General features: G+C 37.2%; 1 protein-coding gene across 4 annotated transcripts in view; it reads right to left on the bottom strand.

Moving 5' to 3' along the window:
* Positions 1-26,006, bottom strand: part of gabrg2 (gamma-aminobutyric acid type A receptor subunit gamma2) — a 44,112-nt gene extending 18,106 nt beyond the window's left edge. For 3 of the 4 annotated variants that reach the window (XM_042227166.1, XM_042227167.1, XM_042227169.1), the window contains exons 1-6: positions 25,502-26,005; positions 17,678-17,817; positions 12,487-12,554; positions 9,072-9,292; positions 7,751-7,833; positions 5,812-5,949 (exon numbers count right to left, since the gene is read on the bottom strand). In XM_042227166.1, the coding sequence (XP_042083100.1) occupies positions 5,812-5,949; positions 7,751-7,833; positions 9,072-9,292; positions 12,487-12,554; positions 17,678-17,817; positions 25,502-25,617 (766 nt within the window). In that variant the 5' untranslated portion in view covers positions 25,618-26,005. Of the gene's footprint in view, positions 1-5,811; positions 5,950-7,750; positions 7,834-9,071; positions 9,293-12,486; positions 12,555-17,677; positions 17,818-25,501 lie in introns of all 4 variants that reach the window. The other variant, XM_042227168.1, reaches the window with a different exon arrangement.
* Between the last annotated feature and the right edge of the window lie 1,967 nt (positions 26,007-27,973).

Raw genomic sequence — 27,973 nt, 5'->3', positions numbered from 1 at the left:
TATATATATATGCTTTTCATCACCAACTTATCCACTAGAAAGTAAAATAAAGTGAAATAATTTCATACAGCATTCTGGATCATATTGTGTGTTATTTGATCAGGGATTCAAAGTCCCAATTTAGTTAGTTTTATTGCCTTTTGTCTCATTCCATGTTTTCTTTAATTAAACCTGGCAGGCAGTGACAGGCATTCTTGTCTCAACTGTACAAGCTTCTATGAAACTTGGTCATTTTTCATCTTTACATTGCCTTGAATTTCTGCAGTTGAACCTATATGTGACATAAAAATAACCTTGCCTGATCTGGAATAGCAAGACATCAGTGCAACATCTTCACATCTTTGTCATGTTTCTTTAAAATATATTTAAAAAATAATTTTATCTATATTTAAAAATAAAACCCTGTTGAATGTGATTTACCCCTGACACAGAACTAAAATATTAATAACTTCTAAAAAAAAAAAACCTTTTGGGGGTTCTGTATGTAAGATGACTCAAATGTAATATGGAGAGAAGGGTGGAGAAAAAAGTCCAGCTGACGTGGGAAAACAACAAATTTAGCATAAAATATTTTACAGTTCGGATCTGTTTCGGTGAACCTGTATTTTCGAGTTGTCAAGTTGTGGGTGCCTGAGGAATCGATGTTGAATGCCTTTTACAGAGCTACAGGGCTAAAGATGCAACACTGATTTTCTTTGTCATGCTATTAGCGGAAACCCTTATCACTTTAAAGCAACTGTCTGTATATAAATGTATATATGTGTTCTTGTGCATGTGTGTTTTCATGCATTTTCATTGCTGACTGCTTCCTCTTTCTAAGTCACTACCTCTCGACCACAATGCCTCCAGATTTGCCCCATCAAAGAATCATCTTCAAACTGAGGAGCTCTGTAAGCTGGAGAAGGCCACTGATGTGTCCCTGGGCTTTCTCCACTCAACCTAAATCACACAGGCGGACGCACACAGACAACAGCACTGCACTGCACGGCATGGCTTTTGGAAGGTCACTCTAAGAATAGCTTCCAATACATAAAAAAAAGGCTCATATCCAGTTGGGAGCACATGCTGAAATGTGCATGCAAGCAAATGGACACAAAAAAACATGCAATAATTCATGGACAAAGGCACGGACCAAAGCACTCATACTGTCAAACACACACAGATATGTTCTACTGGCTGATGCACAAAGGATATATTTGTGCTCAGCTAAAAGGACAGGAAATTAACCACCTCATGTCCGGCCCAGAACGTCTCACATTCACTACTAAGGAAAGTAAAGTTAGCTGCAAAAAGGAAAGACGGCTAATGGTATTGATTTCCTTTATGCTTGGAAGGAAAAACACCTTGCCCATCTAAGAGACTTTATATGCTCATTTCTCTGACTATGGTTATAAATATTATTGTGGTGATATTTCACAGTTAAAGTAAATGCAACACACAGGTGATGTGATTTAGCAGAACTGGAATAAAAATCATTTCTTGATTAAAAGAAAAAAATCTTTACTCATAACGCAACATTTATCTCTGTTCTCTCGCTCTCTTCTCACACACTTGCTTCCCTAATGTATCAACACAGCCACACCCCTCTTGTTTAGCCACTCCCTGCACGCGCACTGCATATAACAATTAATCACGATACGACAATATATCTTTATCTTGTTATGTTTTAAATAAGACACAAGCTCCCAAACTACAGTAAAGCCTCGCATCCCTGTGCACCTGATCTTTGCAAATGTGCGAATCATTGATTCTTTGCAATAATGTTTTACTGCAGACAGATAAATGCTACCACCACCACTCCGTTCCACCCTTCACTGCTCTCTATTTTGTTGTCTTCTCCTCCCCCCATTCAACAACCTTCAGCATCCTTACTTGCTGTTTTTATCTGCGCTTCTGATTATCACTGAACTCCAGCATGGCAGATGGGTGAATAGAGCTTCTGGAACCATGCTTAACCAGGTCACTGAGGGGTTAACTGTAAGGTTAGCTTTGCCCGTAGTGCCTCGGATGTCTGACATTCAAATCCTCTGCATCTATCTTTTCCCTATCCTGCCCACTGGTCTACTTTTAAGCCTTCATGCTTGTCACAATAAAATATTTTTTCCTTGTATCCCTTCGAGTGTGTGCATGAATGTAAATGCATGTGTCTTTGTGTTTGTACATGCAGGTATAGGCTTGCAGGCGATACAGAGAGCCCTGATGTGACGTGACAAGTTGAGAGACCAAGCCTTTGGACACTGGCTGAGGGACAGAAGAGAAACCAAATAAAAACAGACATAGCCTTTATAAAATGATACAATGGAACTGCAGATGTCATGTGCCCCCAGCCCCTGCACTTACAATATCACTCAATCATTCTTTAATAATGCACTTTTTTTATGATCTATTCATATATTTTTTAAATAAAATACTCGGGAAAAAAGCAAATACATTAGTGTGGGAGAACAGTGCTGTGACAAGTTGAGCCTGGGAGAGATTGGATTGTCCCACAAAATGAGAGGCAATCTCTTCCTCTGGCTATTTGCTACAGTCATCATTGTCTGGAATGGGCCAATTCACCTGAATGCCTGTCTGCTTAGCTTACCATTATGTGTCCCTCTGTTTCCTTACCTGACCTGTTTCGACTCAGTTCAACTGATTCAACACAGAGCTTGAAATGAAATTAAAATAAGGTTTTAAAAGAATAACTGTAACTAACTATAACCCACCGGGGAGGGCAAAGACACATAATCTTTTTAGCTGGCGGCGATCCAACTGAAGGGCAGTCATCCTGTTCACTACACTTTAGTCTGCAGTCCACTGCTGCAATTAGAAAATGCAGCAATCGCCAGAGAAACAACGTCATGACATAAAAACGACATAAAAAAGGCAAAATATATCATTTGTAGGATATCTTTTGACCATAAGAAGGATTACACTAGTATAGTTATATTTATATATAATACATAAATGTCACTTTCTACATGTATAATTATATATATGTGACATTTTAATGCATTTTTGGATAAAATAAAAAAGAGAACATAAAAAACGAAATGCTATATAATGAAATTCAAAAGTCAGAATAAAATCACGCATTACTGTGCAAAGGCTTTTAGGCACTTGACATGTACAATCAGGAAAGTGTGCAAGTTTCATGTTGCTGTGTGACAGTGATCCCAAACATACAACCAGAGTCATAAAGGCTCTACCGACCCTACCTTGAAAAGCTGCGCCTCGGTGAACTGAACCTGAATGAACTCGTGCTGTTTTAAAGTCAATGGGTGGCTACATCATATTTATTCAAGACATTACTTTAGAGAGACTTCACTTTTAGTGTCTAGCGAAAAAGTAATGCACTGCATTGAACATCAAACGGCTTCTCTATTGAATTTACTGCAGTGGAATTAAAAAGCAGACTCTCTACTTTCTAAAATCTACTTTCAAAGATGTGGATTTATAACTGCAACGATCAAGGGAATGATGCAGAAACAACTAGATCACCAGCTTTGGAGATTTCTAGAATCATTGTTATTATTATTATTATTTTCAAACCTAAGCAGAAAGCTTAATAGGGCTGAATATGATGCAGCATATAAAGTATTAGTCCCGCGCTATGCATTGCGTGACAGTTGAGATGAGTGGGTAATTATAATGCCCTAACTGACTGCTTTTTGAGACAGATGTTGTGTTCACGAATCTTGAAGCAGGTCAGATACCCAAACTGACTGCAAAATGAGACAAGAGGTCTCTCAGCCACAGTCAAGGTTCTCTGCTCTGACAAGAGAGCAGATGGCGGTTTGTGGAAATAACAACCCAGATCAAAAGGAGAGAGAGGCAGAGGACTCTGAAAATTCTCCACTACAGCTCATCCTCTTACATAGATTGCCTTTTCATGTTGTCACTTTAAACATTCATTCATTAAAAACGAAAAAAATAAAATAAATCCAAAGACTTTTCTTTCTTTTTTTAAAATTATCTTACACAAATACAGTTTAAGCATTTGGCATTGTGATGCACATCCTCTACTTACACCAGAATACTCTTTATGCTGCTTTGTGTGTCAGAGAGTGTGCATGCACATAACACTCGGTGACATTCTGCTAAACTGTGGCAAATTATACAATGGCTGGGTGAATTCAGTTACTCCTGTGGGTACTTTGTATATGACTGCATACAAGTATGTATATGTCACAGAACAAGCTGAAAATAAAGATTTACAACAGCAGTGTGCATGCCGTTAGATAATTAAACGATTCTTATTTTATGAAAGTAAATTTATTTTGTTCAAAAGGAATGTGGCAAAAGGAAAGACAAAAAACATTTAAAAGATCTGATGCTTCACTGTGTTTTGTCACAGTTTCTATTTGTCACATTTAGAAAATAATGGATTACCTAACAGCAGTAACAGCTTTTTACTCCCCCAGCAAGCACTTCAAAAACAATACACAATATATAACCTCCAAATTAACTGTTTGTCAGAGGAGAGCATTCCACCTCCACCATCTGGCATTATAAACTGTTCTAATGTTAGCTCTATAACTTTTAAAATGAACACTATAAACTGCACCTACCCTACAAAAAGAAAGAAAAAAATAAATAAAAACAGAACAACAAAAGGTAGAGAACAATAAACCACATTTTAAGGGCATTTAAAACCAGCCATACTAGCTGTTTCACTTTACAACTTTTCTTTTTTTACTGCTGGACTCTAAAAACTGTAAAGCTGTACGCCTACTGAGTATACCAAACTAGATGTCCTATCTGCAAGCGATGATAAAGACAAGCAGACTTCAATTAAATGAATATAACAGGAGTTAAAGCTAAAAACTACTTGTACATCCATGTTTTTAAATAACTCTTTCAGAAACATATATTTAAAAGTTGACAGTTGGGGCAAATAGACGCTGCAATTGCTGCCCTTCCTTCCAAGCAATTTAACATTAGAGATTACAAGGGAATGTTTTAATTGCATTTACAAAACAGACATTTACTGTAACTTTCAGTCCCTCTGGATAAAGCAGCTAATCTAATGAGAAGGAACTTTTCTCTGGTCTAAAGTTAATCTCTGTGGCAGGCACTAATGCATTCACGAGGATCGCATTTCCCTGCCAACCATTAAATACATCAGTCTCTCACTGGCATCTTATGAATATAAATATAGCCATAGATATTTCCAATCTTATATCTAAAATATGCAAGCAGGATGAAAATGTTGAATGGTGAAAAATGCTGAGAACTGACAGAAAACTTGAGTGAGCGATATTCCCTGAGATGAATGAGATGCCATCTTTGAATACTGTTATCCAGTTCGTGTAAAACTGAAAAGTGCCATCCCACTCTGCAGCAAAAAAATTCTATTGAACGTCTGTCTATCGATCTTGAAGGGGAAGCGAGCCATAGGTAGCCCTTATGGAGTTTACTTGAAGCAGTGGGCTCTAAAAATGGATAAAATCCACGATGGATCATCCCTCTGTCTCTCTAAATGTTCAGGCTGTACCCGACAGCAACAGCTACCAACAGATGTGCTGTAACTAGTTAAAGATCAGTCAAGGACAAAGAGTGGTGGTTCTGTGGGAATGATTAACTTTCTATGGTAATACGATGTATAGATGTGTCCGCCAAATAAAAACACTGATGCATTCAAAGGTTTTTATGTATGAAATTCTACTGCACGTCACATGAGAGATTACCTTGCATGCTGGGTAAAGACTGATCATGATTTATGATGGGTGCTTGACTTGCAGTCCTCGCATGCTAGAGAAACCCTGACTGTCCTAACTGAATAAAAGAGAGTTTTAATTAGAATTTTTCAGCAGCTTATTTTCTTACCAGACACAGTCCTGACAATCTCAGAGGTGTTCCTCAGGCCCACAAAGGAGAACTGGTAGAGCCTCCAGGAGCGAATGTCCCCAACCTCCACTGAGCTCCTTTTCCACTTGTACACAATCTCCTCCCTGGGGTAGCCATCTGAAAAAGGGAGGACATGGAGATTACTTCAAACTCATTAAAGGCAGGAGAGAAGCTCAAGACTCAACTGCATAGCTATGCTGTCTTTTATTTTAGAGTAATCCGTGTCCACCAAGTCGGCAAGCTTGCAAATAAAATGTTTCATGAAAGAAACATTATATAACAGACTCCAGCACAACATGTTGACAAAATATCCAGTCCATCTGTGGGGCGAAAACGTCTTTGTCACTAACATCACTTAAAAGCAAAGATTACAACACAGCTCTGTAGCTGGCGATAAGTTGGATTTCTATAATTTTATTACTTCCAGCACATCCTCTTTTATACAAATCATAACAACAATCTTAATAGAGTACAGCTGAGTCACTTAGACAAACAGATGCATTTTCATAATTAAATCATGTATGTGAGTATCGAATTTGTGTTCTTACCATCTCACAGTAAGAGTCTGTCCCTCAGTATGGGTGTTAAAGTTGGGTGTTCTTTCAGCTCTATTTAAATTTCAGTCTAGTACAGTCTTCAGTCTAGTGATGAGCTGTGTGTAGCAGATGAGGGAGTAGTCTGAATAATGCACATGAACTGCTTTCAGAGCAAACTTGCGATGATTTTATCACTAAAGTGCTCTCAGACATCCAGTAATGTCTGACCTTAGAGGAGCAGGGGGATGAAAGGTGCTGCCCATTTCCCACATTACAGCCACAGAGGCTGGCAGACTTCATCTTTACTGCTAATGCATTCAGGACACATTATTGATTCAGACTTCTTTTGATAAGCTGGAACAATAATGCTCCTATGAATTCACTTTGGGCCTAGTTGTGCTGTCATAAAAGCTGCTGTAATCCAAATACTAAAATGCAATATATAGCAAACTGAAACAATATACTCTGCTCTGTGTGTCTGAAAAGTCCTGAAGCAAAAAAGTTTGGCCTGATCTTGGCTGACTACAGTCAAAATCGCCGCAAAAGAGGTCGCGCTGGAAAATCGACCATGCTTTGTTGCTTTGTGGCACATAAAATGTTCATAAAATGTGAATGCAAAGCGCGGCACACTAATCCATCTGCTGCTTCTGAGATTGAGCTCATACTGTACATCAAAGTTCTGAAAAACATCCATAGCTTTCATCAAATTTAAATGAAGGCTTGTGTTCCGTTTTTAGGTCTGCTTTCTTGTGCAGTGGAGCTATTTAGGAATCATTTTCTCTGGAGAGTATCCCCTGGTGTGTCTCTCCATATATCCACTGTGACTTCAGCAGATAACTTACTGTCCAGTCCTAACATGGAATGACTAACTCGTTTGGACTTGTGTTACTTTTTAAAATGTCTTTTAGAACAATACTGACAGGTTTCAGGAAAATAAATGAATAGTGCTTTTGGCTTGAATAAATAAATGCCTGAATGGTTTTTTGAATCTTGTTGTTCATTTATTCCACATTATAACACATTCATAAGGTTTCACTTGCTTTCAATTGAAAGGCTGTTGTTGCTTTTTACCAATCTTAGACCTAACCAGTTACATTAAAGCATACTTTACATATTCTACATGCATAATTCCTTTCCTATTTACATAAATACACACATGACTCATGTGCCTTCTTTTAGGTAACTGGAGTGCTCCCAATGAAAATCTTAAATGGTTCCAGCGTTAATTCCTTGATTTGGTCTGTTGGATAATCACTGCTTAAATTTAGTCTTTGCTCACATGTGACGTGTTTAGGGCCTTGCTGCGTTTGTGTGTGTTTGTTTGAGAAGACCGAGACAGGGAGGGGTAAATCAGTAGGGTTTCAGCATATGGTCAGACTTACAGCTTGAAAACTCCAGGGGGCACGAGTGTTCATCCATAGGGAAGTTGTTCAGTTTAAGCTGGCACTCGGCATCGATGGTCAACCTGCAGAGAGATGAAATTTAGCTCCATGAACACAAAAATGCAATATGTTGTACAATACTCTATATAAAACCTAATTTTTCAGTCTAATCACCAGGTCACCAGGGATGGGTTTTGTTTTATGTCATATTGTTCATTTCAGACGAAGTCTGGTACATTTTGGCATTATTGGTTTTATTTTGTTATGTGAAAATTCTACAAAAAGGGTAGCTCTAACCAACCGCTAATCCTTATCATAAACGACACAAGAAATTATTAATTTCAATTTCAAATTTTTTTATTTTTTTACAGCTACAGTTCTTTTTCACACCTGAGGAAGTTTGAAGGAGAAGTCATTAAACTTCCTCTTAATGAGAGAATAACCTTAAATGACTTTACCCATCCACGCACTCTCTATTGTCTTGTATCATTGTGCACCGAATCACAGCGGCCATCCTAATTAACAACCAGTGGTTAAGTTCTGAGTCCCCTAAATTAATGAAGTGGAGAGGCAGTGTTCTGCATAGGGAAACATCCATCACAGCTCGATTGAGTCCGGAAGACTTCACTTACTCTCTTATTATCACTACTGATGTATCGTGGTGTCAGTGCAAATGCCCACTTTATTTATTATGGTAATAAGAAAAAATAATATTTATTTTTGATCTATCAACCTATTTTACATATAGCATGCGTTAGTTTCATGGTTTTACAGTCAGAAACATTGTGAGTTATATGGTTTGAGACAAATTAAAGCAATTAAACTATTGAACGCTGATGTAAAATTAAAAGGCTTTTTTTAAGCTGCATGCCAAAGCAGGTGTTCCTCCATCTCAAAAGGCAATTTTCTGAATCATTCAACACAATGGATTTTTCTGTACATTAATTAATGTTAACCATAACACGCAGGAAGCTAAAATTTCCCAAGGCGTGTTCAGGATAATCAGTGTAACGATTACTTATGTAGAATGTCCTTACATGCAGGTTAAGGCCTCTGTGCATATTAGGAAGCTTAAAGGCAACATATGAAAATGAGAAAAAAAATAACAAAATACTAAGAGAACAAAATCCAAAATGCCAAAGACTCAGAATAATGAAACACTAAGTACAAATGATAAATAAATTATGAAATAATAGAAATAATTCAGTGTGATAAAATTAAGCTGGTGTCAAAGATTCCAAAATTCACTTTAATAAATCTGTCAGTTGTAGATGAATGAGAAACATGCAAATCAGAAGCTCCAGCATCACTGACGTTTTACCTCAGCGTGTAAAGTATTCTGCCGTCATTCCATATCCTGAGCATGCGATTGGGTGTGGTGATCCAGTGGGCATCGGCCTTCTTTGAGTTGCGAAAGAAAGTATCTGGGATCCATATTTTTCCAACCATGTTGCTGTTGAGACGTAGAACCTTCATTGTGCTGTTGAATTTTAATCTTCTGTCGTACCAGGTCTGAGCAAAAAAGATGTCGATGGTGTATTCCTAACGACACAAAACGCAGTTTCACTCAAGCTGTCGTGTTCAGTTTTACTTCAGAAAAACTGAACATGCTTCACATTACACAACAGATAAAGGTCTGATAAAAGATTTCATCTAGCGCTGTCAACAACATGCAGCTTCAAACTGTGAGATGCTATAACACCAAATTAAAAATGTGGGCTCAAAGAGAACTTTTTTCTGTCTCGAGGGAACTTTTCTATGCCAGAGGAAACTTAACGCTGAAATGCATTTGCATACAATTTTCTTAAAGGAGATGGTGTCTTTCCAGGCCGGGAAGTGCTTTTGTCGCAGCTAAAGAGCACTGTTGAAAAAAGACCAGCTTGACGCCCTCAACCTGAAAATTAAATGTTCAACGGGGCAATTAATAACCCCCATTGTTCGACTGAAGTATTACCCGACCTTATAACCTGCTGCCTCGGCAGCACTTTGTCCTGAGCATTGACAAAACCTTCTGTCTCCTATTCAGTGCGGTGACACTATGCCAGCTGTGTTGGAACACACGCACTATATGGAGGAAAGCATAGGCAATACACATCTGGGAGAAGAAGAAGAGCAATAGGTGAAACGTGACAGGTGTAGCGTTAGGTGAAACATTAAATAGAGAGAAAGAGAGAGCTATCATTCTGTGTTATTTATTTTGTTATTTGGATAGGCTCAGCGCTGAGGTTCAAAGTGAAGTACAGCAGGAGAGAAAAAAATCTGGGGATTTGTGTGTAAGAGGCCATAGAGGCATTAACTTTCTGACAAAGCTTATCCCAACAATAAAGTCTAAATCCTTGCCAAAGAGTTCCAAATGAGATTTGAAAAACATTTTCACAAGGCAGAATTCCCATCCTTTCAGCAGCCCTTTTTATCACAAGGGAGAGACAGACAGTACAAATACAATGATAAGAGAAAGGCTGAATGACTTAGGATCTTCGAGGATCTTCATCTGCGCCCCACTGAGCATGATAAACATAAATAGTCTGGGATCTTTCAAGGCCTGGGAACTTTTTATTCTTCTTAGTATTCAAACAGCTCTAAAAGCAGCTCAGAAATGTTCAGGTGCAGCGGCTACAAAGCAGCAATGTATCATTCATTCTTTTTATTTTCCAGACCTTGACCTCTTTCCATCTGTTATACTGTTATACTGTCCCTTATAACTTGTTACTTAGCCATCTTAGATTCCTACTGCATAAATAAGAAATCAAATCTGTATTCATGCCAAGATTCACACCCCCGTACAATCAGAGTACTCTGTGCTCCTCAGAAAAACTACCAACCTTACAACATTTGTCATGTTATAGTGTGAAATGACTGGCCCAAGCACATGTATTACATATGAATACCAGGCAATCAGTCAACCTTTCATGTCAAAATGCCCTCTTCATAGAAGCACAGCCAGGCATGGTCGCAGACTTCCTAATGTGAGTATAAGCACACATTTTCTAACTGATACCATCATTGCATCTCTTCTTCCATCACTTTAGCCAGAGCGGAGTGGGTGTTTTAGCTACTTACCAAAATGGAATGGCATCACAGTGTAGAACAGATTGCTCATGTCATGAAATGATAACAAGGAGGATCAATCTCCTCCTTCTAGACCACGCTTCCCTACTTTGTTGTTACTTCTGCATTAAGGGGTCACCAATATGAATCAGTGAACATTCAGCATTTCAAACATTTTTTTTCCACTCTAAAACTGTAACTTCCTTCTAAGAATCCAGCAAAGGGATTTTTGGAAGTTGAGAAGCTCTCCCACACATGTTGGCTGACAGAAATGTGAAATTGTGTAAGAGTAATGCGTCTCATGTTGGACGGACTTGTCTTGGCAAGTAACAAAGTACTTAAAAAAAAACACAATTCTATTCGTTTTATTCTGTAATATCATTAAATTCACATAAGATCATAAGAAAAATATCATTATAACACAAACACACACACACAGTAAACAGTATCAAACTTTAAGGAAAAGCAATATAGCAACCCAGTATTATGACAAAATGTGTAATAGACACACACTGGTCCACCGTGTTCATTTCACGGTTTGCCTCTCCAAAATGTGAAATGGACACATGTGCACAAGTCGCATTACTGCATGCAGAAACTGCATTACCATCATGGGGAAATAATACATTTAAAGCCACAAAATCTGTAGTGAGTAAAAACATATGAAGTACATTCCAGGGTCCTTTAATCACCAGAATCGATTAAGCTAGGATAATGTCTGTTTAAACACTTTCCTGTGATTATTTTCATGTTGGCTTGAAATAAATGATCTTCTTCTGCTGCAACTTCTGCATGCATGTATATTTCACGTTTTGGAGAGGCAAAGTGTGAAATGGACACGGTGGACCGACATGTCTATTACACGCTTTATTGTGATATCGGATTAAATAAAGGGCCACTGAAGATTAGTGTGAAGTCAATATCTCACCGAATGTGAAATATAGCCACAATCTTCCCCGCTGTTATAGGATTTATGACACTGAATAATGAACAGATTTTTTTTTTTGAGAAAACATTATGATGTCCCAGTGTTTTAGAACTTTTGTATATAGCATAACAAACAAACAAACAAAAATACTGAACTGCATTAGAAACATTCATGAACTACTGCTATTGGTTAACAGAAATACATTTAGCAAAGCTACGGTATCATGGTTTTAGCAGCAATTCGTGATTCACAATCATAACAGATATGATAGAAATTTTAAAAAAAAAAAGCGCTTGCCTTTAAACCAGACCCAAAGAAAATAACAAATTAAGTATATTTACTTGAACAAAACACAAAAAGCTTTGACAGTTGACTCAGATGCAATTCTTGGCATGTACAAATCCAGAATATGTCAGGATTTGCCAGTGCACACAGTCATATTCAAATATACTGCTGTGAGATCTGGCATGCATGCTGAGCAACACAAAATTGTTACCTGTTATAATGTTTTGTCTTATTTAGACATATGAGGTGTTCAACTGCAATATGTTAACTCTTTTGTATTTGCTTGATTAAATTTAAAATAAAAATCTTTTATAACTCAATATTTCTTTATTTATTAATTTCTTACTATTAGAGATAAATAAAATGTACTTAATTTAATCATAATGCTAGACTACAATGACACTAAAGACTTACGCATACTAAAGCACTCTCTACCAGCTTCACAATAATTAACAATAAAAATGTATTCACTTACCATATTGATGGCATTCACTGGTCCAATGCTGTTGACAAACATGTCTGTGTGGATCACTGTTGGCTTGACTGCAATGAAGAACAGGAAAAAACATTTTAGAGGGTAAAAATTATCTTTCATATGGTAGCACAAAATTTTCCAGAAGGGTTAGATTGTTTTATATGTCACCATCAAAGGGAAAAAGAAGGCGACGATTCCCTTTGCTGTGAAAGTGTGAATAGAAAGTGTTTGGAAAATATCAGTGTTCAGTTAGATGGCAGTGAGAGGAGAAACATGAACATGTTGTTTAATTCACACCTGGAAAACAGGTCATCTACACAGTCAGCACCAAGTTTGTTGAAAATTGAATATTTTGATGTGGATCTTTGTCAGGTTTTGAATTTGCAACATCTTCTTCAAACCAATGGGAAAAAACAAACACCATGAGTACTCAATAATACATTATTTAAGGTAGATGATTCTATCCATCACAGAAGCTATGCAACATGCATCCAACCTTACATCAAAGTTTATGGGAAGAACTCAAAGAACCTATAAAACCTGAAGGTTTTGCAGGTTCTTTAGCTGACAACAAGGAGTTGAACCTAGATTATTTCAGTGTTATAAATGTTCAGACCTCCTTTCTTTAGACTAAGAATACATGGGCAACTTCCACATCAAACTGGTTTCTGAGAACCACACAATCATTCTCTATGTATTCACTGTTGATATCATTTGTCACAAAACAAATATATTACTTAATTTTACAATGAATGTTCAAAGTCTGATTTTTAATTAAGAATAATGCACTTCAAAGAAAACCTTTGCATGCACATGTTTTGCATGTATCTATCTTCTTTTGCACCTGCAGTTATACCACTTGTCCACCTTTTTATGTTTTACCATTGTGGCCTAATTGCCTTTCCTGGGTTAGCAAGTTAGGCAGCCAGGGACCAGACAAGAACGCTGGTGTCAAATGGACATTCATTCTCTGCTAGAGCCTCTGAGGTAGCCTGAATCAACTTGTACATGTTGCTATCTAGTCTTCATGGATGACTGGCTGCTATGTCTTAGAGGACAGTCAGGTTAAAACTCAACCACCCTCAAGGTTTGATGTAGGAGCTTTAGTGAGTGTGAGAGAGAGACTGAGGAAGTGAGTGCAGGTTTGCATCCATTTCCCATGTCCCTCAAAGGCAAACATAAATGTGTGTTGCACTCCCACCCTACTGACATTGTTTGCACGCGAATGAACACAAACACATGCATGCAAAACAATGAGACGCATATGCAATGGTCTCAAATATTGTTACCTGTAAATAAGTGGGGCGGGATATATCAATGAAATCATAAGGGACATATATAATCATAAATTTAAAAAAAACATCAAATTTTGGGACTAACAAAAAATATATTAGGACTGGGCGATATATCGAGTTTTTAAATATATCGATATATTTTTATACGAGATATGAGATGTGACAATATTGTTCATATCGATATAGTCTATGTCAGGTTATAATTATACTTGTGGAGCCGCGAGTTTGCCTCTCCTTCGTCCACTTTTGTAACTCCCCCTCCCCCATCGCTTCACCTGCAGGCAACAACAAGATCAGCTAATGAGCTAACAGCGCTCACGCGTTAACGCCATTCAGCCCCATACACTGGGCTGCACGGCCTAAAATCCTTTCATTTTCCCAAAACTCGACAGTGTGCCTTATGTATGAGTTCTGGTTGTGCTTACTGACCGCGAACCGCTTTTATGTGGTACAAGGCGCTCAGCAATCTCTCAAAAAATGTTTTAGTACGACTTTGGTAAGCTACGAAGCCGCACCGCTTGATGGATTGTTGGAGCATTACGGCTGCCGTAGTCAGGAGCCTCGTGGAGTACTACGTACTGTACTTCAACGTAATATTACCGTATTGTGTGTGTTTAAGGACCACAAATGGACGTGGTTACAAAGAGGATTTCAAACTCCAGGCTGTCAGTCACACAGTAGAAGTTGGGAAACGAGCAGCTGCGAAATCTGTCTTTGTTACTATGCTCAGCGTCTTTTAATTTAGATTTTGACTGCACAATTGTGAGCTTTTTGTTATGCACAAAAACAACATTGTTTTATTTTATTTATGGAGCATTATTATTTAATAAATGCTGATAATTTATTTCTTAGTAATTTTTTCATGTACATCTACGCTGTATGTTAATAAAAGTGCCTGTGTGACATCTGGGACACAGTGTGACTAAGGCTACGTTCACACTGCAGGTCTTAATGCTCAATTCCGATTTTTTGATCAAATCCGATTTTTTTGTCTGCTCGTTCACACTACAAATAAAATGCGACAGCAAACGCTCTCTAGTGTGAACGCTCAAAGCGGCCCGCATGCGCAAAAGAAGACGTCATACACAACGCGCTCTGTTTAGACCCAGAGCAAACTATATTGTTTGACTGATGGCCTTAATATAAAGACTTCGGACTTCATGTTTCCCGATTTTTGCTTTAAGTTATTTTGTTATTTACATAATAATGTAGATAACCTAATAATGATCCTTATTGCTGTTTTAGAGGAGCGGTGCTTCAAAGGATAGTTGCAGGTTTCTGTCAGAACCTGCAGGTTATGCAGTACAAATAAAATGTTAACGTTTCTCCAACGTTGTCTTCCCAGCAGTTTCACCGGATGGCCAGGAAGCGTTCGCGATGTCTTCTCTGGCGCTGATAATTGGCGTCTGTCTTGTGTCAGTGATGTAAAAGACGGATTTAATGCGACTTGACCGTTCACATAGCAGTCGCTTTCTGAGACATCGGATATGTATCGGATTCAATACCACATATGAAAGTGACCCAGATCGGATTTGAAAATATCGGATTTGTGCCGTTCACACTGTCACACCATGATCGGATATGGGTCGCATAGGGTCAAAAAAATCGGATTTGATGCGCTTTCGCCTGCAGTGTGAACGTAGCCTAAGAACTCTCTTTTTGTTTTTACTTTATGGCTTTATTCATACTTATGTGAAGAAAAAGAACTTGAAGTGATGGCTGTCATCCAGACTACTGTATATATGAGTCTAAGAACAAAGGATGCCATCAAATACTGTACATCTCATTTTATTTTTTGCATAACTTCAATAAACACTTGAATTAAAAACAAAAAACCCCCCAAAAAAAACATCGAGATATATATCATATATCGCCATCCAGCTAAAGAATATCGAGATATGAATTTTGGGTCATATTGCCCAGTCCTAAAATATATCATTGATATAAAAATAAATTTTTATTGTCTTCCTAAAATTCAAAACTTCCTCCTGGTAACAATATAAAACAAGCGAATCCATTAGAGCTGAAGCCTAACATCATCTAACTTAGTGTACAACAACTCTAAGTCCTTGCTTCTGTTCTCCATATTAGTGGATCTTTAAAAAACCCTGATCACCTCTAAGAGTCTTAGAACATTTTTTCTGTCTCACAGTCCAATTGCTTCAATTCTTTATATACAATACACTCTAGTTCCATTAAAATTAAATCAGCATCACCATGGACTTCCGATGGAAGCTATGGCACAATCAGCAATTAATCTAAATCCACAACTTTGAGAGCTCTGAGAAGTGGAGTAGAAACTTCACTTTGCCTTGGTATGACTGGTTGGTTGTTGGCTCAGATGACAGTACAGCCAGTTAATTATATCCCCTGTGTAGATGTGTAACTTGGTGGCAGCTGGAAGACTAGCGCTGAGAGAGCAAGATCACAGAACATTTGAAGATGATGGCTAAGACTGTGGCAGCCAGCCGCCCAGCTAAGCAGCGGCTCTCTTGGTTGCAGCTTCACCTCAAAGCACATCTAAGCTGCTCTTCAATTTATAGCACAGACCCACTTTCAAAGTATCAAGAATAATGACCATCCCTCATAAAACCTGTCACTTTATAGGTGGTATTAAATATACTGTAAAATACGTATAATAATGTACATCGTATACAGGAAAACATGAATACAGACTAATGTAAAGGATTTGTTGCTGATGCTACATCAACATTACTCTGCTACATTCATGCGCAGAATTAATTTATCATTTAGGTCAATTCATTAGTCATGCTTAATAAAGTTATGATTGAAATTAGGTCAAAATCTTTCTGGTGCTGTATTCCATCTGTCACAATGGACTATGGCCTTTTGTTGCAACAAAATTGCCTAACGATGGTATAAGCTTTCACAAAGCAGAGAAGTAAGTAGTAAAGGATTTTTATAAACTATCCTTGTCATTTTTTGCCTGAATACAGCACTGGACAGTGCCAAATGTGTATGAATATTATAGTGGGTGAGCAAGCAAATTTTTATAGTACCATGTAGACTGGTGCAGCTTTATTATTTGACACTATGTCACTTCAACACTATTTCTGACTTTAACTGAGTTTCCCAGGAAACCACTGACACATTAATCGAGTATTCAAAGGTACTGAGTATCTCCCTTATCTGGTCTTGCAGATGGACGTGATAGGCTTCTGCAGACAAGGAGTCCTGCTCAGCTGTCTGTCAGACTCCAGAGAGTAAGATAGCTGTCTACAGGCTTGCAGGATGGTGACAGTTTCCCTGACCGTACTGCATGCATGTGCATTTTTTAAGAGAAGTAAGGGTCTCGGAAAAAAAAGACAGCTGGTATAAAGCTTCAACAGTATTTTTTCACAGTTTCTAAAGACTACTGAAATTTTAAGACTATGGCAAGGAAGTTTTACTTTCATTATCTATTTATTATGTTTGAAATGGCTGTGCTTTTTATGAGTGAACCAGAAAATGAATGCTTTGTTTTACTGAAAATTGACTTAATAATTATAACTACATCTAAATCTATTTTTTTTATTATGAATTATGTATTCAATGATTCATAAGGCTAATTCTGTTGTTAAACAGAGGTTATAAGTGTGTTTGTCTGGTTTGTGTTTAGTACACTGCCAGCTACTTCATTTAAAGGTCTTTGTTTCTGGATTGTTAATGAAACTTTGTGCAGCCACTCTTACAAATCTAGACATGGTTCAGTAGGTTATACATTTCGGTCTACAGTAACATCAGTGTAACACAAGTCACTTATATTATAACTCTTAACCCAAAACCTAAGCCTAAGTACTGTTGACTCGTTGTTGAATAGCTCTAATTACAAATTTTGCTAGATATCTTTATGATTCTGTGACTAAACATATTATCTGTGAAAAATCAGCGCCCACCTCCGATGTCAGGTCTGAGTTTGTTGTCATATCCATCTAGTAGGCTGTTTAGGATGTGTGTGACATCACTCTCATACACTTTGGGAGTCAGCACCCACGTCTTGTTAGACACCTCATCATCGTCATCACTCTGGACGGAGCTGCAAGGGAGAGAGTAAAAAAATGCATATAATCAGCAAATTCTTTTGAAGGGATACAAAGTAGATTCTTTCCCAGTGGTTTCCCATGTGGGTTTTTTTTAAAGCAGAAATCTTTAGGTGAGAAAGACAGAAAGAGAAAGGTATTTTAATGATTAAAGGATTGATTTAATATTTTTTTTCGTTCCTGGTATTTTTTGTGTAACAAAGTACTTGCATAGTTAAATAAAAGAACAAATACAAGGCGTGTCCTCCGTGTAGGCAAATGCCTCATTTCTTAAACTTTCATGACATTCAGTTTCATTTGTTCTCACTGTAAAATCTGTTAGCTCACTTACTATTTGGAAAAACATATTTCTATAGACATATATTTTCAATACCCTTATGAGATATTTTGAATATATTTGATATTTTAAGGCAGTTTAAGGCAGCATTTAGATCAGATAACTCGGAGTACAAACAGACTGCTTGCTTTCTGATATCTGATGTGAAAAGAATTGAATTTGTATGAACGCATTCATAAATGCAGATCTGCTTTTGCCATAATTTTGCTGTTCTCAGTCTTGTTGGAAAAAAATATTAATTGTGACCTCAAGATGAAGCGAGGGTCATACAGATATGTGTAGCTAAGATAATATATAAAAGTATATGACAGCTACAATCCCGTGTGGCACTGGCTTTAATCATTTATTTAGTCTTCCTGGAAGCCTTGTTCACACTCTGTCCCTATCAAGACATGATGTTCATGTTTAAAATATTGCAGTTTGATAGTTAGCAACCTTGTTAGTATTAGTAATACCAACTCACCATAGTTCAGACAGTTGTAACCTAAATAAATAATAATCAATTAAGTAATGATGACTCACTTATATAACATTTTGTTTTCTTCCAATCAGGAAAAAACAAAATCTGTGTGACAGATTCTTAAGGGATAAAAGTAAATTTCTATTGAAATTTGACCATTAAGTCAGTTACACTAAACCTCAAATGACTTTATTTTTTCTTTTTAGCAATGGATACAACTATGCATTGAGTATTTAATTCAAAATCCAAATGCAAGTTTTTGTGTTTATTGACAGCACATTTTACCATGATTGAAAGCCACAAAGAAATTTAAGGCTCAAGTGTTAAATCACCTAAAAGGTTTTTTTTGTGATGAAGGACAAAAACAAACTAAAGCCAACAACTGTCTAACAACGATAATACCATCTGCAAAATATTTTCTTTTTAAATGTAAGTACGTGTAAGATTTGTGTGTGCTTTTGCTGTATTTTTTCCAGTAACAGCTAAAACTCTCCTTTAATTTTCAGGTCAGTGATTCTATAGAAACAATGAATAAATTCAAACAAGGGAATCTGTCAGAAAAGCTGCTTTTAAGGAGCCCAAATATATGTGAGGACAGGACATTTTTCCAGAGTTTACTTTCTCACCTCAGACTTATCACATATATCACATATACCACCACACTTGAGCTGTAAATGCTTTCCCTTCTATCCAACACCAAAGTATGATCCTGGTAAATTATATTACTAAAACAAAAGCAGTCTTAATGTAATATAAAAGGGACAATTAATCAGCTTACAACATCCTATACTTCAAAAGACCTTTCATTAACACGCATTTTTAAAATAAAAGATAAGATTTTTACTGCCAGTGGGCAAGATGAAGATATGTAAGTAACATACAGAGAAGAACAGAGAAGAACAGAGAAGAGGCATGTTGGTGAAAGAGATCACAGGGCAGATTTATAGGCATACAAGCACAAGCTAAATTTGCACTACATCTTTTCATCCAATTTGTGTGAGCACAATCTGTATGTAATTAGTGTGTGATTTACCAAGACAGCAGTTCATTATGCAATCAGTGGTTGGACTGCCCTCCAGAAGGTTTTTGTTCATGAAGGAAAAGAATACATAAAGAAATGCAGTTTGGTGGTTGGGTTTTCCTGAGATTAGCAGGCCAATAAGAATGTCAATGAAGATCTGTGTAAATACTGCAGCAAAACTATACAAAAACCTTTTAGCTTCTCTACAAATACATACTTGACCTATATCATATTAGGTGTTCAAAAGGGTCCCAAAGAAACATATATAATCTGCTTTAAAGCTGAGTGCTTTGAAAATAAGCACACAAAAACATTTTGGTCTAAAATTGATTTCAGACAATTTTTTTGCCTTCAGCCTATTCTGTTTTTATGCGTGTCTTTTTAATGATGTTTTACTGGTCTTATGTCTAAATAATTTATTTTTATGTCCAAGGCATTCTGAATATTTATCAACACTTCATTTAATATATACATACTGATTTAGTAAAAAAAACAGGGAGTTTCAGATAAGAAAGTAGATGAGAAGATACCTAAATGGTTGGACACTTCCTCTCTTGGCTCTAATCCTCATACCATCACAGATCGGGATCACTTGGGCACCTCTAGCAACAGCTGGATTAGATCAAGGAGATGGCCAACAGACCAGAAAAGCAACCTTGAAATATTTGTGAGCTTTCAACGAGGCTTTAGATGGGGAGATGTCTGAATAAAATAGTAAAGAATGAGAAAGAATGAAAAAAACATGATAAAGCACTGATAGCTTTCTTGTGTTCTTCAGTTGGGTGTGACTAATGTTTTGAACAGCAGTCCTCCTACATTAGATACCATTAAGAGCCATATATTACCAAAACAAAAGAATGGGATATCTACCATAGATAGATAGATAGATAGATAGATAGATAGATAGATAGATAGATAGATAGATAGATAGATAGATAGATAGATAGATAGATAGATAGATAATGCAGTTTTTCAGATTGCTGCAATTTAATCATCTGTATTCATCTCACAGAATATCTCTGTGTATATGGAAATGTTCCAAATATGAGTAGATCAAAGGAAGAGCCATGTGTTCCTCACTACAGGCAGATCTAAGGGTTTGCCTATTAATTCTGTACCTGAAGGTCCACAGAGAGCCCCGTGTTAGTGCCTGCACATGCATGCTGCATGTGTATATCTGGGTTCTTACTTATGCATGTGCACTTCAATAATTGTGCTGGTATTGACTGTGGTAACGACAGTATTGGAATTTCAATTAAATTCTCATCTCAAGTTTCATGCAAAGCAATAGCGAAGTATCTATCCTCTGCTGCAGTTTCACATATTCACAAGAGGGTCCAAGAACAATAATATCAGTAATATCAGCAGTATAAGCAGCTTTCGACCTCATCCAGTTTATCACTCTACCACATATGTTCCAAACTGCAGCCAATAAAGCAGCATGATCTAATGAACCTTCATGATCCTTATTACTCAACATGAAATTTATCTTGCACCTTTGGCAACAACACAACAAACTCTTCTGTACATGATGTTGTTGATGCAACACTTTTCACAGACTCTACCTTTAATGAAAGAAAAAATATACAGTTGTATTTTGTTAGTAATGATATTTTACTGACAAATCATATGGCTCTAAACGTTTCAAATATTATATTTTGTTTTTCCTTTAATCAACCTGGAAATTTAAATAAATGAACAACTGAAGTTGTGTTACTCACATGCTGTAATATTAACATCCAATTACCAGGATTTAACTGCTCTACTTAACTGCATTCTGGGATCCTAATACAACCAATCTATTTACAGACCAATCCACTGTAAACCACATTACAAAGATTAGAGCATATTAATAGATTTTGATCAGTGGGCGAATATAATGAGCCGTTTCTGTAATAATTTCACTTACATTAAGTTAAATCCCAGTCACACAGGCCAACTAGAAACCAGTTGTTGGCTCCATGGCAAACACAAGTACAGCGGGAAACATTTGTATTCTGTGACTGTGATTGTTGCTGTCTGTCTGTGAAACCAACAGCTAAGGCCTGAGTCACGCTGGCCAAGACACTAAATGTTTATTTTTCTAGTCCACTGAGGTATATCACGCTACACTGAAAACCACGACGCAATTGCATTTTTGTTACTCAAACAATAAACAGAATTAATCTTCCAAAGCTGCTCATTTTTTCAACATGTGTTGCAGCTGAATGCAAACTACAGGTGACCACACTAATTACAAGAAGCTTTTTGGTACAGCACCCTCTTTGTGTCTTTGAGACCAATTTCACTTAGCAACCTCCAGCAACCACTTGCCAAGACACATTTTTCCCTAGCAACCAGAGGTTGTCACATGGTCTCTAGGCCTGTATGACTGAGACTTAAAGCGCCAAAATCTATTAATTTAGACTTCTTTAAAAGATGAGAACATGTATTATATATATGGAATAATTGATATATATTACTTATATAACTATATATATAATAATATATACTATTATTACATTATATATTAAATATATGACTACTAATTAATATTACTAGGTGTTATATATTATAGTATGTGTGTGTGTATGTATGTGTGTGTGTGTGTGTGTGTGTGTGTGTATAACAACAGAAGGCCAAAGTGCTTCAACTTAAGCCCTCCCACCTTTATTCCAAAATTTCTTTGACTTCAATATCTACCAGAGTTTCTCAGTTGTAGAAAGGTAACCATGAGTGTTGCCTGTTTCTTTTACTGACCTGTCAAACTGTCTTCACTATAGGCAGAAAAAATAAAATAAAATAAAATAAAAATGACAACATGTCTTTGCTATGAACTGACTTTTAGGAATTCTAAGACACAAATTCACATGATGCTAATTATGGAATACATGGCAGTTTGTCAAAACTCCTGACCCTTTCCAAGTGACAAGAAGCAGATGATGTATGGCAGTTTGGCAGACCATTTAATTCACTGTAGGTTTCCAATTCGATGGAATTCTGTCTAAAAATACCGACAAACTGATGAGAATCGGTGGCAGATAGGGATAATTGCAATGGGCATACTAACATACTAACAGCTACTTTATACAATTAGCATAAAATGTGTAGTGAAATGTTTCCTATATTTTTAATACTTAACAGCAGCTCAAAAATTGAATGGACATAGATTACATCCTATGTACAGAAAATACGTCTGCCTGAGAGATTTTTGTAGTCAGAAAATGAACTCTACAAATGCGCTAGTTGAATAAACAGACAGCATCAATATATCTTTCAACTTACAGTTTAATTTGCTTTTGTTGCCTTAGAAATCACAGTGCTGAATAAATGGCACTAGCTTTTTATGTTTGTCCCACAATGAAACACAGGAAAGCCTTTAGAAATTACCACAGTGTGCGTTATAAATGTTATCTTATATATTCTTTCCATTTTTCTAAAATGTAACTGAAAGCTATAAGGTCATTTTGACTATGCTAGCAACATGTTTAAAGAAAGTTAAGACAGGACCGTGTTTACCATTTCCTTCTATTAGCTCTTCTTTTATTACCAAGTGTTTGGGAACTGAAGCATTCAAGTTCAGCATAGTCAGGGTTTCTTTAGATTAGCTGGCTAGACAACACCTAGTCCAAGAATTAGATCAACGTAACGTCTTAATCAACTTTCTTTGTTAATCCAAGCATTCTTCTTCTTCAGGCCTTAAGTGCACTCACACAAAATGGATTGAGTGAGCTATAATGTTACATTTGTTCTGTACAAAATGGATCAATTAAGTCCCACCAACTTCAGTGGGAGGTCAGGAAGTTAATAAATACTGATGCTAGAACACTGGTGCTGCACATAAGTTCAGAGGACAAGGTTTCAAAAATTAAAATATATTTGTTTTACCACTCATTACACTCTCAGTACTGCCCTTTATTTCTACCATGACAGCTACTAATTAGAAGTGTTAAATTATAAATAGACATTTAATCATGATATTTGAAAAAAAAAAATGCATTCAGGTCAAACAGTGTCCCATAATGATGGTGTTGTAGAAATCACATCAATTTTGAGTCAAAATAAGTCATTTTTGATGGTATTTTCTACCATATACGATATGCTCTGAGCTGAGAATTTTCACATGTCCTAGGGCAGCTAAGGTTAGAACGCTAAAAATATAAAGCAAATAAATAAATTAGACTTATGTAACGAATTTCATCTGCTACGTAACACGCTTGAGTTTGCAAAATCATCATCTGGGATGGCACATAATGTAAGTACCACCAGACTTTGCTCAGACATCACTCCATCATGTCGAGGCCCTCTTCCCATGATCCCTCGCCTGAAAATCTTCTAGTGGATCCTGGTTATAGATCTGACACCTACCTACCCACGCATAGAAGAAAATACCAAAGAATCTGCAACCAAATTCCCCCTTCTTCTGCTTGAGGGTGTTCTGCAAAATTTGATCTGTGACAGTAATTGACTGCACTACCTGAGTAACTGACTGGGTTAACGTATTGTGATGCAGTCTGACATCACTACACATAGTAAATGTCAATGAGTCACAAAGTAGCACAAAATACTGAATGCATGCAAAGACCTTGATGTCTTATAAAAGAGCTTTCATACATGAATCATAAATTACTTCCTGTCAGTGGATGCATTTTAATCATTATGCCATACATAGGACCGAAACTTCTAAAATAGTTTGAGTCATACTTCAAGTGTGACCTCCGCACAGGTGTCTGCATATGGTCACATATTGATTAGCAGCATTTACTCAAGTGCATTGTATACACCACTTTACTTTTCCAGACAATTAGAAATACACAGTCCTAATAATGTAGATCTGGGCAAAGAGCCCCAAGGTTTTGACCAGCATGACGGTGATTGAACGTCGGTTGATTTATCTGCCTCCATTTTTCACCGTCCAGCAGCACAAGAGGAAACCGATGCGAGGAGCCTAACCATCCCCTTGCTCTCCAGTATTCTTATCTCACTATACAGGGATGAAGTCGTCACAGGAGCAGCCACACAGCTTTCTTTCTTCTCTTTCATTGTCTTTGTAACAAACACAATTTCGGCCCACAGTTAAAGCAGAAATGTCAGGTGTTTTTGGTTGTGTGCCTGTGTTGGGCAAGGATCAGTGCATATGTGCTGTCCATTTCCTTATTGTGCCTTCATACTTATATTCTCTGTGTGATTGTCTGCCATTTTGAAATGCTTATTTTTTTATTTCAAATACGTGGGAGGAAAGGTTCCCTCTTTATCCTCAAGTTTGCCTTTATAACAACCGATTGTTTTCATGTGGCCTCTATTCCATTTCGACCTCCTCCGGCCAGTGCGTTCATAACAAGGCTTTGACTCTTAGAATATACTTGAAGACAGCTTAACAGCCTAAATGTAGCTTTAGCTTCACTCAACTTAGCCTGCCACTATGCTACATCTAACGCGGGGCAGATTGAGAGGGAGACACTGGTATCGTCGTATAAATGTGTATCACTGTTATTCGCTTTTCAGAGCCAAATATTCAATCTGTAGATCTTTGTGGGGATTTTTTTTTAATTAAAAACACCAACAACACATTGATACACAGGGTGTAGCACACATACAATGTGCATGCGTGTATAGCTGAGGCAATTTTAATATTATTAACAATATTCCACTTCAACTGGAACCGCAATTAAACGTGCCACATGTACACCGAAAGCTCCGGTTTTTCCCCCTAAATACAAAACTACATCCTCTCAGCTACCCAACGGCTCAGGATCCCCTTAATAGCACGCCAGTGTTGGAATGGAGGCACTGCTATATTTGCTGTTAAAAATCTGAAACATGCTGACCAACGGGCCGAAACACAGTCGTGGTTCTGAGAAAAAATACGCGTTAATATCTTACCTTGTAGAGTGATTCACGACAATAAACACCCAGAAAAGCAGCTTCAGCGGGAGGGAAGGCTTCGCCATCGGTATCGAGCATTTGAAGGCTGATTTTGGCGAAGCCATCATCACCATCTTCGTCTCCTCTTTCTTGCAGATGGACGTGTCCGTCTATTTACTGTGTTTCCTCTCTGCGATACATTACGCACGCTAGCAGTAGCCGTTCTGCAAATCAAGACTGGAGGCGAGCGCGCGGCGGTGTGAAATCAGCCAAAACAAAATCGACGCGAGTCGAAAAGCTTCGTTTCGTATCGCCCGTCTTCGTGCGTGTGTGTTGCCGTTTCGACAGCACTGGCAGGGGCCTACAAGACTGGTACAAAACAGCGAAGCCCCAAGAAATAAGCTGCTCCACTATCGAGAAGCCAAGAAAGGCAGCGAAGCCTCAGTCTGAATGCAGATTAACACTGGGGTCAGAGAGGAACTGATGCACGTTGCTGCAGCACGGATCAACACATGCGTGGTTTCACTAAGCGGAAGCACCAAGTTAAGGTTTTGAATATATATATATATATATATATATATGTATATATGTATATGTATATGTATATATATATATATATATATATATGTATATATGTATATATGTGTATATATGTATGTATATGTATCTTTGTGTGTATGTGTGTGTGTGTGTGTGTGTGTGTGTGTGTGTGTGTGTGTGTGTGTGTGTGTGTTAGATTTATTAAAGTACACTAATGTATTAATATATTGAGATGAGATATGATTGTGTGTTTCTTGGTGTCTTACACATCTGCTTGGAATTGCTTAATATGTTAATATGCTACAGGCATGAGCCCAGGCAAATCACTCTATCAGAACCTTGGACAGCTCTATCAGTTGCGTCTGCGTTACATACAGAACAACCAATCAGCACTAAGGACAGATCCAGTCAGTTCGTTGCTGCTTAAAGTCAGATGAATACTGGCTGCATGGCCCAGATAACAGAAAACATAACAGAGAAAAAAAAAGGTAAACACAGGTAAATTAATATCTTACACTTATTTATTATTTCCAAAATGATTGCTTTGCGTTGTTGCATGTTTGTACATAAATTGATTATATGACATGTAGCAGGTTATATTTGTATTCAGTTAGCAAGCTGACATGTCTAATAAACATGTTTATTATATCTTTCTTTATCTTAATCCAGTCTGGGAAGTTTTTTTTTAGGTGAGATATGTATAATGCTTTGGTATCCATTTCAGTATCTTCGTGTAAGTATGCTAATGCAATATCTTTGCTAACTACAGTTCAGTGAATTCTTGAAAAGAAGCTTAAGAAGAAAAATATCATAATTCTAAATACAAAAACTGTAGCCTTTCCCTTCCTGACTCATAAATCAATGATTCCGCTGCAGTACAGCTCTTTTCTTCTCCCTGTGCCATATCCCAACCATCTACAGAAATAGACCAGAACAGCCATTTTGAGAAAATGTTTGAATTATTTTTAAATGTTAATCCAGAAGAGCAAAGATAGAGGAACTCAAAAAATAAAACACAACAACATAGAGAATTAAACTGGTTCTTGGGAAACTGACAGAAATGGTGGCAGGAAGATGAAGCCACATGTTCTCATCACCGATGTTTTGTATTCTGGTTTTACTGAAACTTTTATTTGTATGCATCTTTAACCTGAGTTGTTTTTCTGCAGTAGTTTACTGCATGTTTGTACAGTCATATAAGTAAAAATATTTTTATCCTCACATTCTTTTGTCTCTATTCATCTGGAGTCTGGTACTCCAAATTCCACTCTTTATATTAATTCCAGAGGTATTCAGGCATTCAATATCACTTTTTTTCTGCCCTAGTTTACAGTCATGGTCAACTATGGTCATTTTTGTTGTTCTTTTTGCCATACACTCATTGACCCAGAATGTTAATCACCTAAAGTCTGATTCTAGTTTTTAAGTATTAGTTATTAAAATTGGATTCCAGCAATCAGCACTGATTGCAGCTGGCAAGTGTGACCTGCATGGAAGATGAGGTGTACCTGATTTGAAAACATTATTATGTGTTTATTTGTGGCAAGAGGAGTTCCATGTAGACTAATCACCTTAAATAAATTGGCAGATGCTTCATCAACCCTGCAACATTTCTCAAAGTGGAATAAATTGGCAATCACCTAGATTCTTCTATGATCAGTTGGATGAACACTTGTTTGACCATACTCAACTGTACTGAAGAAATCCCCCAAAGCCAAACAGGGATTTTCATTTTATTTATTTATTTAATTGTTTGTTTGTCAAAGGCAGATTGGAAACCTTCCCAGGGTGTACCCTGGCTCTCTCCTTATGATAGCTGGGATATCCTCCTGAAAGAAAAGGGTTTAAGGTTATTTGTTATCAGCTCATGTGCACGCGTACGCTCACACACACACACACACACACACACACACACACACACACACACACACACACACACACACACACACA

Source organism: Haplochromis burtoni, unplaced genomic scaffold (assembly GCF_018398535.1).
Source record: "Haplochromis burtoni strain Fernald_Lab_line unplaced genomic scaffold, NCSU_Asbu1 Contig_247, whole genome shotgun sequence".
NCBI classification, from domain to species: Eukaryota; Metazoa; Chordata; class Actinopteri; order Cichliformes; family Cichlidae; genus Haplochromis; species Haplochromis burtoni.
This window is presented reverse-complemented; position numbering and strand designations above follow the sequence as displayed.